The sequence below is a fragment of the Parus major genome, chromosome 11 (assembly GCF_001522545.3).
Source record: "Parus major isolate Abel chromosome 11, Parus_major1.1, whole genome shotgun sequence".
NCBI classification, from domain to species: Eukaryota; Metazoa; Chordata; class Aves; order Passeriformes; family Paridae; genus Parus; species Parus major.
Window position 1 is genome coordinate 13,520,659 of NC_031780.1, and position 13,964 is coordinate 13,534,622.

Sequence of the window (13,964 nt, forward strand, 5' to 3'; positions counted from 1 at the left end):
TATCCTCTCCTAGTGAAATCTATACAAAAATTGCTATGGCCACTTAGTATTTTTTTATTACTTGATTTCTAGTCTCTCTGTGGAAAAAAAAGAGTACCAGAAGTTGTTCAGATTTAGTTTAGAACAAAAAGTTCTAAACAAGTCCTTAAAAAAATATCTAAAAAAGTTCTTTAAAACAAAAAGTCCCATCTTACAGTTTCAAAAATAAGGAACAGAAAACAACAGGCAAGAACAAGTGCCGAATGTTAATGGGTCAAAGTCTCAAAGCAGGGATATCAGAAGCTGGCAGCAAGGGAAGTCCAGACAGTGCCTGTGACTCTGCAGATGGGTTCAAGGCAGAATTCTGCTCAGATCCGTCAGACAGAGCAGCATCAGTCACCGACTACTTGTGTCAAGGTTTCACCCGTGGTGATGGATGTGGGAATCCAACGGGAGGGATATGCCAAATACTTTTTGGAAGGTCTGTGGAAAGACCTGTGTGAAAGGAGGAAATGTGAATGTGATGTTGATAATATCAAATTGTAGAGCAGCAGGAAAAGGGCTGCAACAGGTCATAGATTTATTTCACTGCAGATGGCTAAGCAGTGACCAAGCTTTAACCATGTCAGCAACACACCTGAGTTGAAACATGAGTTGAAGTTACGTCCCTGCAAGCCAAGGAACACACAGGGAGCAGGAACTGGGCCACTGGAGTGGCTCTCCTCTAGGGACCCCCCACAACACTTGCCTATGCCTCATCCCTCCCCTCTCTCAGGATACAGGCAGGATTGCAAGGTGTGCTCCAGAGGCAATCCGGCAGGATGGAAGCAGGCAGAGCTTTGCAGAAGGGAAGCTTGAATAACAGGAACTCTTATAACAAACTCGTGAGCAGTAAGTTCCAGATTGATTCTCCTGCCTTGTGAAGAGGGTATAAACCACATCAAGGAGGAGAAGCAATGCCCAGCCCTACAAAACAAGCTCTGCTCCAGCCTCCTGCCTTTGGCGTCACCTCACGCTGTGCTCACAATGTGATTCAGCTTCAGCTCGGAACAAGGCCAGGCTCCTGCCACTCTTCTGACAGTGTTAGCAAACAGATTCATGATAGTGGCTCTTTTTTAAAAGCTGTAGAAGCCATCTTTCACATGTGAAGGAGAAAATATAAAAGATGTACTTCCTTTTAGTAGCCATCTTCTGGATAATGAAAGGATTTTAGTGAAATAAAAGAATCTCCCAGGATTTGGATTATGCCCTTTGTAAATCCTTCAACAGTTACTTCTGATTCTCTGCTCTTTTGAGAGGAGATGCATCTTTTAAGTAACCTGATGAAACCTGAAGCAAGCCAGACACAATTATTCTAACAACTGTATCTAAATATCACACAAAGCTGGGAGAAGGGATTTTTATATACAAACTAGAATTCAATACAAAGCCAATACAAATCTTTATGCAGTTAACCAGGTTTGGGGAAGTTTCCTCTTGCCCTAGACATCTCCAGAGTCCCAGGAAACCCATCAGGAAAGGAGAACAACATAAAATGATGAGCTGTCTCTCAAGAAGAGAGTCTTGACACAAGAAGTGTTGGGAGAATTACTTGATCAAAGAAGCAATGTGATGCCAGAACATGCCACCCCAAAAAACTACCATGAGGGCAACGCCCTGCCAGGAGCTGCTTTGTCCCTTAGGAGCTTGAGTGAACCTGGAGGTTCCCTTTACAAAGGACATCTGACAATGCTGGCAAACTGCAAAATACCAGTGTGCCCAGAAAGAGCAAAGAAGGGTGCAAACTGACCTGACACTATCTTTGTGTCAGCAAATTTCAGAGGAAAACCATCAGTCTGGAGAGAGCATGTGTGGATTTGGTAATGGCAATAGGAAAGAATTGAAAAGCGTTCCCTTGTGGAGGCCACGAAAATGTGAGCTGCTTTTAATCCCAGAAGAGAACCTTGGTATTACAGCAATTTCTGAATTTCAGAATTTGCCTGCTCCTGGCTGCTCCCAATCGTTTCATTTTCATCGCCACTGCTTTGTGCCTCCTCTTGATGGTTATCAGGCAATAACATCACACTATGAAAGACTCTACTATTTCCTTGAGACTGCTTTTGCTGTGACTTGCACAAACAAGCTGTACAATCAGAGCTGGCAAACCCAAACATTTCAGCATAGCTGAGATCTACGCTGTAGTAGCCAAGTTGCTTGTTTGCTTTTTTCTCTCCTCCTCTCAAAAGGCAAGAAAGCACTGCCCAGAGGCCCTTAACTAATAGGGACCTGAAGACCTGAATTAGCATTCCAATCTTTTCATTGAAACAGCTCACAGCAGAAAAATAAACCTGACCTGCTTACCATGGAGTAAGGCTTTGAGTTTGTATTATGCTTGTGTAATTCAAGCTGACATGAGCTGTTTTAGGGAGGAAGGAGAAGGCAAATTCTGGATTTTGACTTAAAATGGTAGTGATGACTTGCATACCCCCTCATATCACATGAGAAAATCTGTGGGGCTGACCATTAATTGGCAGATCTGATTCAGAGACTACAGAAGAGGACTTGTCCTCAAGTTACTTTTGCCTGACACACTGATCAGAGTGGATATGCACTCAGAATTTTTGCCCATATAGATGAAGAACTAGATTTCATAACAGAATTAAATGACAGAATTAAAATAATGCTCATTAAAAAGTTATTAGACATTAAGACCCTCTTAACTTGAAGAGTTATTGGAAAAGGTCTATTTTAGAATAAATTTTGCTAATGTATTCAACCAGAAAATATCAAAAACTGGATTCTGTGGGTTGTGAGCTTCTGAACACATGATTTTGATAATCGTGCTCTTGAAACCAGTTTTCTCTCACCTTCATCTGCAGTAGTTTTTCCCTCTTAAAAACCATGGGTTTTACTACAGATTCACTTATGTACGCAACATGTACAGACAACTGAGGAACAACAGTTCTGTCTTAATGAGGTCAGATGCTCTTGCCTGGAAGATACTTTCTTCGTGTGCACACAGTCACGTATTCAAAGCAGAAAATTATAGGATGGTAATTTAAGCTTAACATCTTTCATTACTGGGTGTACCAGTCAATCTTGTATCTTTTTCTTGGCATGTTAAGTTATATTTCTGCATGTCATTGTCTAAATTGTGTTTTATCTTTCCAAAACTCCCAGGGACACAGTCAAATCACATTTACAATTAAGGCTGGATTCTAAGTCAGATTTTTTCTATTCAATTTAAAAGCTTGATGAATTAGGAGGGGAAAAAAAAATAAAAAAGCTCTACAGTATTTTAACCAAAATACTCTAGCAGAAGCTGCCTGAGATTTCAGCTACCAAAGCAGAAGGATTTTGGTAGTTTTGTCTAAATAGCAATGTAGGGAGTGAACAAGTGGCTTGAATAAACGTGAAACAGGAACCTATTTGCAATAATTATGCAAATGAAAAGCGTGGGCAAAGGAGATGAATGTACAACCCTTTAGCTGTAAAGGTAACAGAAAAATAGGGACTTCTGTGTATAGAAACTGTATAATGCCATTGAAGGCCCATGGCTCCAGGCCCAGGGTTGGGATGTGTTACCCACCTGCGCTATCTGAAGGAACTTCCTACATGCTACCAATTAAATACCTGCACACCATCCCTCTCCCCCTTTCCACCCTACAATTCTCTTCCAGTAGCTTGAAAGTTTGGAAAGACCTTGCGTGCCTTACACTGAGCCAGGAACTGCTCCCAGTGTTACCTGAGCTGACTTGTGGATCCTGGAATGCTGTTTAATATGCACATGCTTTGCAAGGAGATGTAAGGCAAAACCTAACACAGAACTTGACATTATGTAAAACCCAATCAGGAACTGGGAAGAAAAGGAGAGTATAAGTGTAATGTCAGAGTAACAGATATGAAGGGATTTTCCATAATAAGGTCAGTTAAAATTAGCATGAATCCAAAGCAACAAATTAGGTATGTGTCCTGCCTGTGTACAGATAAGTTCATTTGTTATTACTGAATAGGTAAAGAGAAGGGCTCTGCTCAGAGATTGTATTATTCTTGCATTGAATTTGTATTCAGGAGCAATCTTCTAGTCTGAAATGTAATTAAAGTCAATACTTGATACCATGGCCATCTGTTAGCAAGTCTACACAAAGGGGGTGGAAAAAAGGTCTTATTTGATTGAGTTATATTTAGAATGCAATCATTCATTAAAATATGCCTGTACTCTAGCTTGCTTTAAAAAGTTGATAGAAACACTAAGGAAAATGGTTGGAATCAGTTTTTTCTGTCACCTTAGTAATCCAGAATCAGCTGATTGCTACCAATAGCTAAGAGGAAGAGAAAAGGGGTTTTCACTTTTGAAGCATGACACAACTTCAAAATTATGAAAAAAAGGTTCAGGAAAGTAATTCAATCACTGATTTTGCATGAAGAGTTCCATCTTGAAAGACTTAATGTAGATAAAGTTCTGATTTTCCACCTAAATGAATACAGGTCACAAGCCAAAAAAACTTGTGAAATCCAGGTACAGCACGCCCCACCTGTATTGGGCAATCAATCTTAATCTACTTTAATTGAGCATTTTACTTGTCACTTACATTGGCTTAGTCCCAGGCACACGAGCTAAAACTAATGCCTCATTTTTAGTTATTTTTTTAAGGAATACCCCTTCAGTTGTCCAGTCAGAGACTTCTTGAGTAACATTTTAGTCCTCATTTCTATGTGCACTGTGGACTTTGAGCTGTTGTGATCATTTGCAGTTAATATAGAGAAGCAGCAAGTGCCAGAGAGAATAACAGAGGAGCTGCTCTTTGGGATCTGAGACAGCAGAGCAAACCTCAAAGAAGATGAAAGCTTACACGGTGCAAACAGCTTCAAGTAGCTGTTTTATAGTCTCCATAACAGCTGAATGAGTTACACAAGAAGAGTAACAGAATGGAACCAAGTTTAGACAGGGAGAGCCTCTATTACATCTGATTAGACAATGGCTGCATTTAGGGTGCTTTTAGTTTAGAAACAAATTACCTAAAGGCATCTGGGCAGAACAGGATAAATGCAGATTTACTGCCATTGCTTCACCCCTGCATGTTCTTGTTACCCCCAGCCACTGCAGTGCTTCCACCTCATAGCAGGGAGCCTGTGCTCTCCTGCCTGTGCAAAGCTCCTTCCCCATCAGATGTAGAAGAGTTGTTATGGGGCAATTCTTGCTGTTAGTGAAGAGTGGCCATGGATCTAGAGATGCTTTGGGGCATCCCCTTCCTTTGTCAACTTCAGTCTCTTCCCTTTATCCAGCAGTGTTAATTCTGCTGGCAGAGCTTGGCCTAACTGTGTGAGCTAAGATAGAGAGGGACAGAAAAAGCTGTAGGACTTAATAAAAAGAAAACAAAGAAGCCATTGATGTGTAAGCACACAGAATTAAATTTCATACACGGAGAAAAAATAGACAATTAGATAACCTATATTATTTCACTTATAAGGAACCTAGGTATTACTCAACACTGTATGCTTTTGCAGACAGCTTGATTAAACAAGAGAATGAGTAACAGTATTTTAAACAGAAAAGCAAAGAGGAATGAGTAACTTGAGAAATGTGGAAGCAAGTATTTCTGCTTCCTTAAGTTGATTAGTGTTCTCTGCAGATACACTGTCTTAACTTTTGCAGTAATTTTTGTCCTCTTTCCCGGCCAGCTGGGAGGTTTGTTTGACTTGTGTTAAGGCATAGTCACCTCTAGGAATGCTGGTAGCCTTATCAATGGCAAACATTATTTCATGAGACTGGTTCCAGGAAAAAAAAATTAAACGGAAAATGCCACATAAGTAGGCACAACACAAAACTGACATAAAACTCTTTTAATAAAGTGATTGACAACGATTGGTGTTATATTTTTTTCAAAAGCACACAGTAGGTTTTCTCTCTGCCAGTGATTCAGCTGGTAACTGGAATAAGCAGGGGAGTTGGGAGGGGTTGGTGAAGGGCCTTTTATATTTGTTTTGTGAAGTAATATCTCCTGCTCTGTGATGTTAACTTGAAAACAAACATACTCAGTGAGAACACTGGAAGATTTTATACTCTGGAAAATGCATCCACTAGGGAACCCAGTTTCATAAACATAACAACTTTATAAACAAGTTTAAAGGCAAAAATCAAAATAGATGTTCCAAAATTAATTCTCCATCACCATGCTGAAGTTTTAAAGTGAAATTCTAATTAAAAAAAAAAAAAAAGGGAGGCTGTTTGTAATAATTATTGAGTTAGACATAAATAGTTGATGCATATGCTACAGTGAACTGAAAGCATGCTTCAACTTCTAAAACAAGGGGAACCAAGTAACATGACCAAAAAATTAATCTCTTCTGGTTAGAATTGCTGTAGCACATTTTTGTTCAAAGCACTTTACATGAACTAATGAAAATGATCTTGCAGTACCTGTAATAAGATATTAGAAAGACTCTCTAAAGCAGTAACAGCAGGGAATAATATCTCAAATTGCAGAAAAATTACTCTGCCAGATGCTTTATTCAAAACAAAAATAAGCGAGTCCTTGTGATGAGAGGGGAAGCTGTGGTTTGAACAGTAGAAGCAAAAAGCCATGTCTGTATTGGTAAGGGGTATTTTTAATCTTTTTTTTCAATACTCAAGGAATAAAAAGAAATATAAAGAAAAAAATTATAAGCACTGACTGATTTGGATGCTTTATTTAGCACATACTGGCCCAGACCCTTAGGATCTGTTTTATTATATGATCCGCCAAAGAGTACCAACCACCTACAACTTTGGGCAGCGGTACTGAGTGTTTGTGCTCTGAAGGTTTGTCCTCAGGCACCTCAACTTTTACAACTCAAAAAAAAAAGGAGCAGAATATCGGCGATCTCCTTGGACGACCCAGAGCAGCGATGGGTGAGGCAGGGGAGCAGTGCCTGGGAGAGCCGGGCCAGATCACCTGTCAGGAGCCCGGTGCCTCCCTGCCCCAGCCGAGGCAGTATCTCTAAAATCCTCATAAACGACTTAAACGCTCTATCACTATGATGAAAGCTGGTCACTCACCCCCTTGTATAACACAAAGGACACGGGATTGCAGCAAAGGGTCAAAGTGGTCGGAGAAATGTAAACACTGCTTTATGGGGTGTCCCGTATCTGCCTTAGGCAGCCACTGACACCAGATAAACAGTAGCCGGCCAGCGGTTCCTTTGTTTGGTGCCTGCCGCCTCCCGTGGGAAGGGGCGCGGGCCGGGGGTGCCGCAGCGGAGCGGGGCCGGGGCCGGCCCGGGAGCCGCATAGCGCGTCCGGCCGCGGCCCGGGGCAGCGGAGGGATGGGGAAAGGCTGCTGTACTCCGAGAGTTTTTAACTTGGCAGGAGGCACTGCAGCGGCACTCGAGGTGCCTCCCGCTTTCCCGAGGCTTCCACAGGGTCACGTCTCAGCCCCGCAGGGTGTCACGTCTCCGCGGAGCTCCGCGACATCCCAAGCGGGAGCGGCGGCGGAGGAGCGCCCGTGACAGAGCCGGAGCGGCTGCGGGGAGCGTGCCGTGCCCTGCCCTGCCTGCTCTGCCCTGTCCTGCCCCACCGCCCCGCCTCACCTTCCGCAGCTCCTTCTCGATCTCCCCGGCTTTCAGAACGATGGGGCCGCGCACCGCGTATTCCACCGCCTTCACTTGCGGGTTCATGGACTCCAGCGTCAGGATCTTCTCCCTGCTCGCCTTCTCGTTGATCTTCACGGCGGAAGGCTTGGCAGCGCTGCTCCAGCGCATCGTCCCCTCCCGCCGCGGACCCCGCGGCTGCCGCCCGGCCGCCAGCGAAGCGGCGCAGCGCAGAGCCATGTCCGTCCTTCCGCCCCGGCAGCCCCCCGGCCCGCGGCCGCACTGCCTTGCCGCAGCTTGCCTGGCAACCAAGACAAACCGATGCATGGTCGTTCGGGTAGTTCCCAAAGCCAGATTAAGGATACAAGTGCTGGGGATCGGTGTATTCTGCAGTCGGAACCGGGCGCCAGTCAGATGCACGCGAGCAGGAGGTGCAGTCAGGAGAAATGCCGAAAAGCTGACACAGTTACACGTACACGCTCGATCCTCTCATGCCCAGATCCCGCAAACTTAATTGCAATGGATGTAACTGATCTTGCAGTGTTGCGAGGCCACCACAGGAGCAATAGATCCCACCATTGCATCCGAAGAGCGCTGCAGCCCCCTGCCCCGACAGAAGTGCCCGCGCTAATGCTCTGGAAGAGTCCCGGGCAAACCCATCCTTCTCCCAGCCGGCGCTGGCCCCGGCCCCGGGGCGTGCTAAGGTGTGATTGCACCAGCCGGGCTGCGGGCGCGCTGCCTGGCGGGGACTGTAGTCCCGGCTGCGCCTGCCCACGGCATCAGGTGATGGGCAGGGAACTACCGCACCCAGAGGCCTCCCCGGGCCGCTCCCGCATTGTCTGCAGGGCGGGGCGCGCTCCCGCTGCTGGAGATGCCGGGGGAGCCGGGGTCAGGGCAAGTCCGGGGAATTTTCGTAAGGGAATGGCAAAGCCGAGCGTTCTCGGTGCTAGGGAGCGTTTCGCTGCCGCTCGGAGCCCGCGGTGCCGCCGCCTGCCCGCTTACAGAGCGCTCCCTTTGTCTGGCTGTGCTCTTGTGCTCTGGGTGTGAGAAGCGCAGCGTTGCCCACGCTGACTCTGCTCTGTCCGTGGGGAAAAGGCCGCCTGCGCTGGTTGCTCTGCCTGGAGCTGGGAATGCGGTGCGGGGTGCGCGGTGGGCTCTGCCCTGGGCTCTGCCCTGGGTCACCTGTTGCGGGGCTGCTGGAGAGCGGCTCTAGAGTCGGGCAGGCAGCGAGGCTGAACGAGCGCCAGAGCCTCGTCCCTCGCCCTGTCACTCTGCCAGGGGAGCATTTGCTCTCCTGATCCTTGCCTCCCGCAGGAACAAGCCGGTCCTCTTTCACAGTTTCCTCATTGTTTCCAGATGATGAAAATGTTTTTATCTCTCGGGTTCAGTTCAGTTTTCATAGCAAATGACTGGAGGTCTGCCATGAAATACAACAGCAGCAGAATTCAGGGGAGAGAGAGGTAAATGCTCTCTCCTTCTTGCTGCCCGTGGGGAGGAGAAGGCCCTTTTTACCCGTCCTGGGTGCCCAGAAGAACCTCCTTGTTTGTGCTCAGAGAGTGGAATAAGGGATCATTCACTCAGGAATATTCCTATGACCTAATGTTACCTCCCTGAGTAAGAGCCTGGGCTGTAAATCAGCCTTATTTGTGAATTGTTTTTGTAGAACTTTATTTTTACTTTCTCTTTCGCCACTTAGAATATGGCAAACAAGCTTCCTAATTTTAGGTGCCCAAATTAGATGGTTTGAGACTTGAGTTCTGTTTTGGTATTTTCCTCTGCTGATGAAGAGTAAGGAAGCTGCTTTTGCTGTGTTTGATTTATTTTTATTTTTTTTTCATTACATACAAATATGTAGTGAGTCTTTTTCTGTCTTTACTATTTCTTCTTTCTAACAATCTTCTGCTTGCCATAGCATTTAGTTTCATTAGTATTTTGCTCCAGTCCTTATTCTATTTCAAGTGCAATATTTTTCTCTTGCTTCATGCTAATTTAAAAATAATTGCTGCTTGAGGATTTTAGTCAATTCATAGTTAACAAAATAACAGATATGGGATTTTTTTTGTGCTGAAGGAACATTCTTGAGCTGGTGCAGAAAACTCTTTTGTTTTTTGTTTCCAGTCATTGTACTGTTTTTCCTAAGAGCTTTTTCTTGTTTACTGTTCAGTTTGTGAAGGCCACGTGGAGTGTTTCTGGCCCTGCTTGTCCTCCCTCCAAAATTCTGCCCACAGAATGACCCAATAGAGTGCTCTGTTAGAAATTCATGTTCCAAGAAGTCCACTTTTGTTTACTTGAAGCCGCAGCAACTGTTCCAGGACATTGCATCTGATATTTTTCCCCCATATTTAAAGCCTTTTTAACTTTTGAAATGTCAGGTTTTGGAGCCTGTATGTTTTGACAGTTTACTTTTAAAGTTGTCATCAGTCGTGTATCTAGAAAGCTAAATGTCCTCTGAATCTGGCAGTTTCATAATTAACTGTGTCATGGTGCCTTTTCTCTAGGTTTGATAAAAGTAGTTCAGAAGAAAAATATTTCAAGCCGTGGTGACACATGTCAAGGTTGGATTTACCACAAAACCAGATTGGATTTTATAGTAAGCTTTTATCAGATTACCTGAAATGTTCAAATTATTTAAAATTCTAATATTTACATTCAGTGGATACAAATAGACTTCCCAGGTATCTTAATTCTAGTGTATTTCATGATTCCTTAGAAATCAAGGTTGAAATGCTGCCCAGACTATTAGAAATCAGAGTTGGGCTGTAATTTGGAAACACTAATTTTGCTGGGGGCAGAACACAAGTTAACCTTTGCTCTTGGTCCACACACTGCTGTTCCACCCCCCAATCCGCCCCCCAGAAAGAGCTGGCGTAGCAGAAAGTGTCCAGCCAGCACTGCCCCCCTGTCTCTGATTGATCCCCCACAAATAAAGGTACAGATCCCCTGACATCTGTTTCTGCACTGGTGGCAATCCAAGCAGGCCCTCAGCCCTTGCTTGCAAATCCTGTCAGGCTGCTGGTTAGTGTGTAACACAGGACAGCCCTGGAATGAGGCTCAACATGGCAAATACACTTCACACAAGCCAAAATGGTTTTAGTAAAACATTGGAATAAATATATGCAAAACTGGAATTCAATAGTCTGGGTAATTTCTTAGAAATTCACACAGGAAATAAATGGGATGAAACAAAGCCTTTCCATGGTAAATGCAGTATGAAGTGGTGTTACAGGAAAGTATCTCTCTCTTTACACGTGGTAAATGTATCTCCAGAGGTTGTTTTAATACAGATGCTTTCCTGAAAGTGAATGGCGTAGGATGAACTTGCAATGTTGAGGCAAAGTTGCTCCTAAATGAATGTGCAAATTGTATGAAAACAAGTTTCAGACAAAACAGATGTTGAAGGTGGACAGTGCTGCTTACCAAGGTTCTTTGATCTCCATGCTGGATTCCACCTTTAGTCATAAAGACACAGGCTGATTTTCTTGCAGTTACAAGAAGCTAAAATAATGAATTTCATGTTGATGGTGCTGAGCTAGAGATACAGAACAGCAGCAAATGCATAAATACATAGAAGGGTAGATAGAGGCTTGGAGAAATAATGGTGATAAACAGACCAACAGCTGCTGTCACATGTTTCCATTCTGACAGACCTTCAACAAGCTGCTTTGCCATGAATAGTTGCATGGTTTAAACCCCATGATTACAATAATGACATGTGGTAACTGAGCATGAATTCTGCTGCTGCTGTTTCATTGAAATAAAGACACTGGATTGAAAACTGCTCTCAATAGCTTAAAATGCCAAAGCATTTTTAATGATGTTTAGAAATCTTTGAGCACACTAAGTAAATGGAAATCACACTATGAAAACTAGGTTAATTCAGTTTTTCTGTATTCTGTGTTGTATAAGTAAGGAGGAGTTTTTTTTCCTGTGGACTACTACTCATGGTAGCAGTTCAGAATATAAGGAACATCTTCAGAGAATTTACTGTTTCTACTGTTCTTCAAGCCGAACATAAAACTTTGGTAAAACTTATTTATTGGTGCAAAGCTCAGTGCAATCCACTGGAAAAGTGGCAGTTAAGTGACTTCATACCTTAATGTTTAACAACTCTCATTATCTCATGATAAAGCAAAAAAACAAACAAAAAAAGCCCAACCTCCTACCCAAAATCCAAACTCAGATGGAAAGTGTAATCTATTGAATTCTCATCATAAGAACTAATTGAAAAGATTATAGAAGATATTAAGATTATAAAAATAATGTAAGCTTTTGGTAGAAAATGAAATACTTAAATGTAGATTTTAAAAAAAGTTCCCCACAAAAAGGGCCTGATACATGAAAATAAAATGTTGGAAGCCTTTATTTTAGGGAACAGTAGGTGCTACTGCTATTAAATAGTTTAAATTATTGATTTTTAAATAAAAGCTTCTTTTTAAAATCTGGGGCTGTGGCCTTTTTTTCTCAGGCAAGGTTTAATGTGCTCATCTTGGCCAGAGGCAGGAACCAGCCTAAGACTGGGCTTCCTGAAACCAGGAGGCATCAATGCTTAACAACTGAATAAAAATCATTAAATAAATTAAAAAACTGAATTAAAAAAATGCCTTGTAATTGGGAAACACTCAATATTTAGCTATACTTGGAAAACAAAGCCAACATTTGTGCTGCTAAAGAGTTGGTCTCACCCAAATTCAGAGTAATGGGATCTCGAAGGAATTGTTAGGCATGACTTTGATTCCCTTTGAAAGGACTCAGTGGGGACTCAAATTACAGCTGCCCTGGAATCTACTGGTGAGAAGCACAGTAACATTATTAAGTAATACAAACTGTTGTTATTATCAAAATTACCAAATTCAGAATAATAAAATAGGATTGAAGCTTGTCTGTATAATCAGTGTATTTTTTATACAGTACTTTCTTCTTGCCAGTTGAATACTGTCATGTTACAGCTTCAACTACTTCATAGTAACATTGCAAATATTATCATCTAGCTCTTCCTATTATTTGTAATTTTGCTCTCATGTATCCTAATCTTGTATTTTATATATTACTTAAGAATTCTCTAGGTAATACTTTGGCAGTGGAAAGAATAATACCCCTGCTGACTGTAGCCTACTAATTAGGAAGTTGTTACTTAATCAGGATGTGTTTTATAACCTTTTTGACACAAGGTTGCACAGCACTTCAAGAATTAAATTTCTCAATTTGCTATATTTTGTCAGCACATTGTGGCTGACAGAGCCCAAAGCTGTCAGCTCTCCCAGGGGACGCTGCAGGAGAGTAGGATGCTTCCAAATTACCTGGAATGCTGAGCAGAAATACAGCTCAGGAGTGCTTCTCTCTCCCACTCTAAGGTGGATTAGATGTGTGAATTGTTCCTACTTTGGAATGTTTGTTTCATTATAAAATTATAGTTGCACACCAGAAAACTGCTATGTGCAGGCAGACCGTGGAAACGTCTCAGGCCATTCAGCTCAGCAGGAGTCTGTGGTGACAACAGCAAAGAAAAGAAGCCATCAGGCACTTAAAAAGTCATGTGTAGCTTTTCATAAGATAGAGAAATGGCATAATTTTCTTATTTTCTATTGTAAGTTGCTGTAAAACACTTTTTAAGTGAGGCTTGGTCTTGCAAAGTACCTCGACTCTTTTAAGAGAGAAAATACCTGTACCCTTAAAATGGTATTTGTGGTTTTTATCTTAATGCTGGATTAAACCTCTGAAATCATGTAAAATAAATAGTCTTCGACTTTCAGAACTCAAAACTAATGTGTTAAAAAATTAGAATAACATGAAAAATATATGTCTGGTAAATAAATTTTCTAGCTATAAATTATTTTGTTTGCATTCAGTAAGGAAAACATTTTTGTTTTTATGGAGTAGTTGAACAGCTGTCCCTGACTACTTTATTTGCTCTATAAAGAAAACCAGGGTATTGTCATAGATCTCTGTGAGCTTTCTTGTATATTCATTAATATATTTATTAGAAACTGTTACTATACTCAGCAGAGCCCCCTGCTGTTACAAATCCTCCTCAAATACCTTTCTATGTTTTGCTATGTCTGGACCCTTTCAATTAAAGAAAAATAATTTAAAAATCCAAATGCAAGCTCAAGGTCCTGGTTGCATGGATTTGTTCTGGATTCAGGAATGAAATCTGGATGTTGTGCCTACATAGAACACATCTGCATTTTGGCAGCAGTCACAGTTTATATGGAAAATAAACCTGTCTTGTCTTTGTGTATCTCTGGAGAAACACCTGCGCCAATGGACTGGTATAGGCTGGAAAAAAATATGCAGGGAGAAGAGGGAAACAAATCCACCCTCTGAGTCATAACTTAAATACTGAGGAGGAAAGGAAAAGGGCAAACGAGCCAGTTTAGTAACTGTGTACACAGCCAGAAACCAGCACTCACTGACCGGGGGAGCCCCAGTGCTCACAA

The 13,964-nt window shown here is 42.5% G+C and overlaps 1 protein-coding gene across 1 annotated transcript in view; it reads right to left on the minus strand.

Moving 5' to 3' along the window:
• The window catches only part of GPT2 (glutamic--pyruvic transaminase 2), a 26,714-nt gene extending 18,476 nt beyond the window's left edge, over nucleotides 1–8,238 (minus strand). The window contains exon 1 of the mRNA XM_015639715.3: nucleotides 7,528–8,238. Coding sequence (XP_015495201.1) covers nucleotides 7,528–7,854 — 327 coding nt within the window. The 5' untranslated portion in view covers nucleotides 7,855–8,238. The remainder of the gene's footprint in view (nucleotides 1–7,527) is intronic.
• Between the last annotated feature and the right edge of the window lie 5,726 nt (nucleotides 8,239–13,964).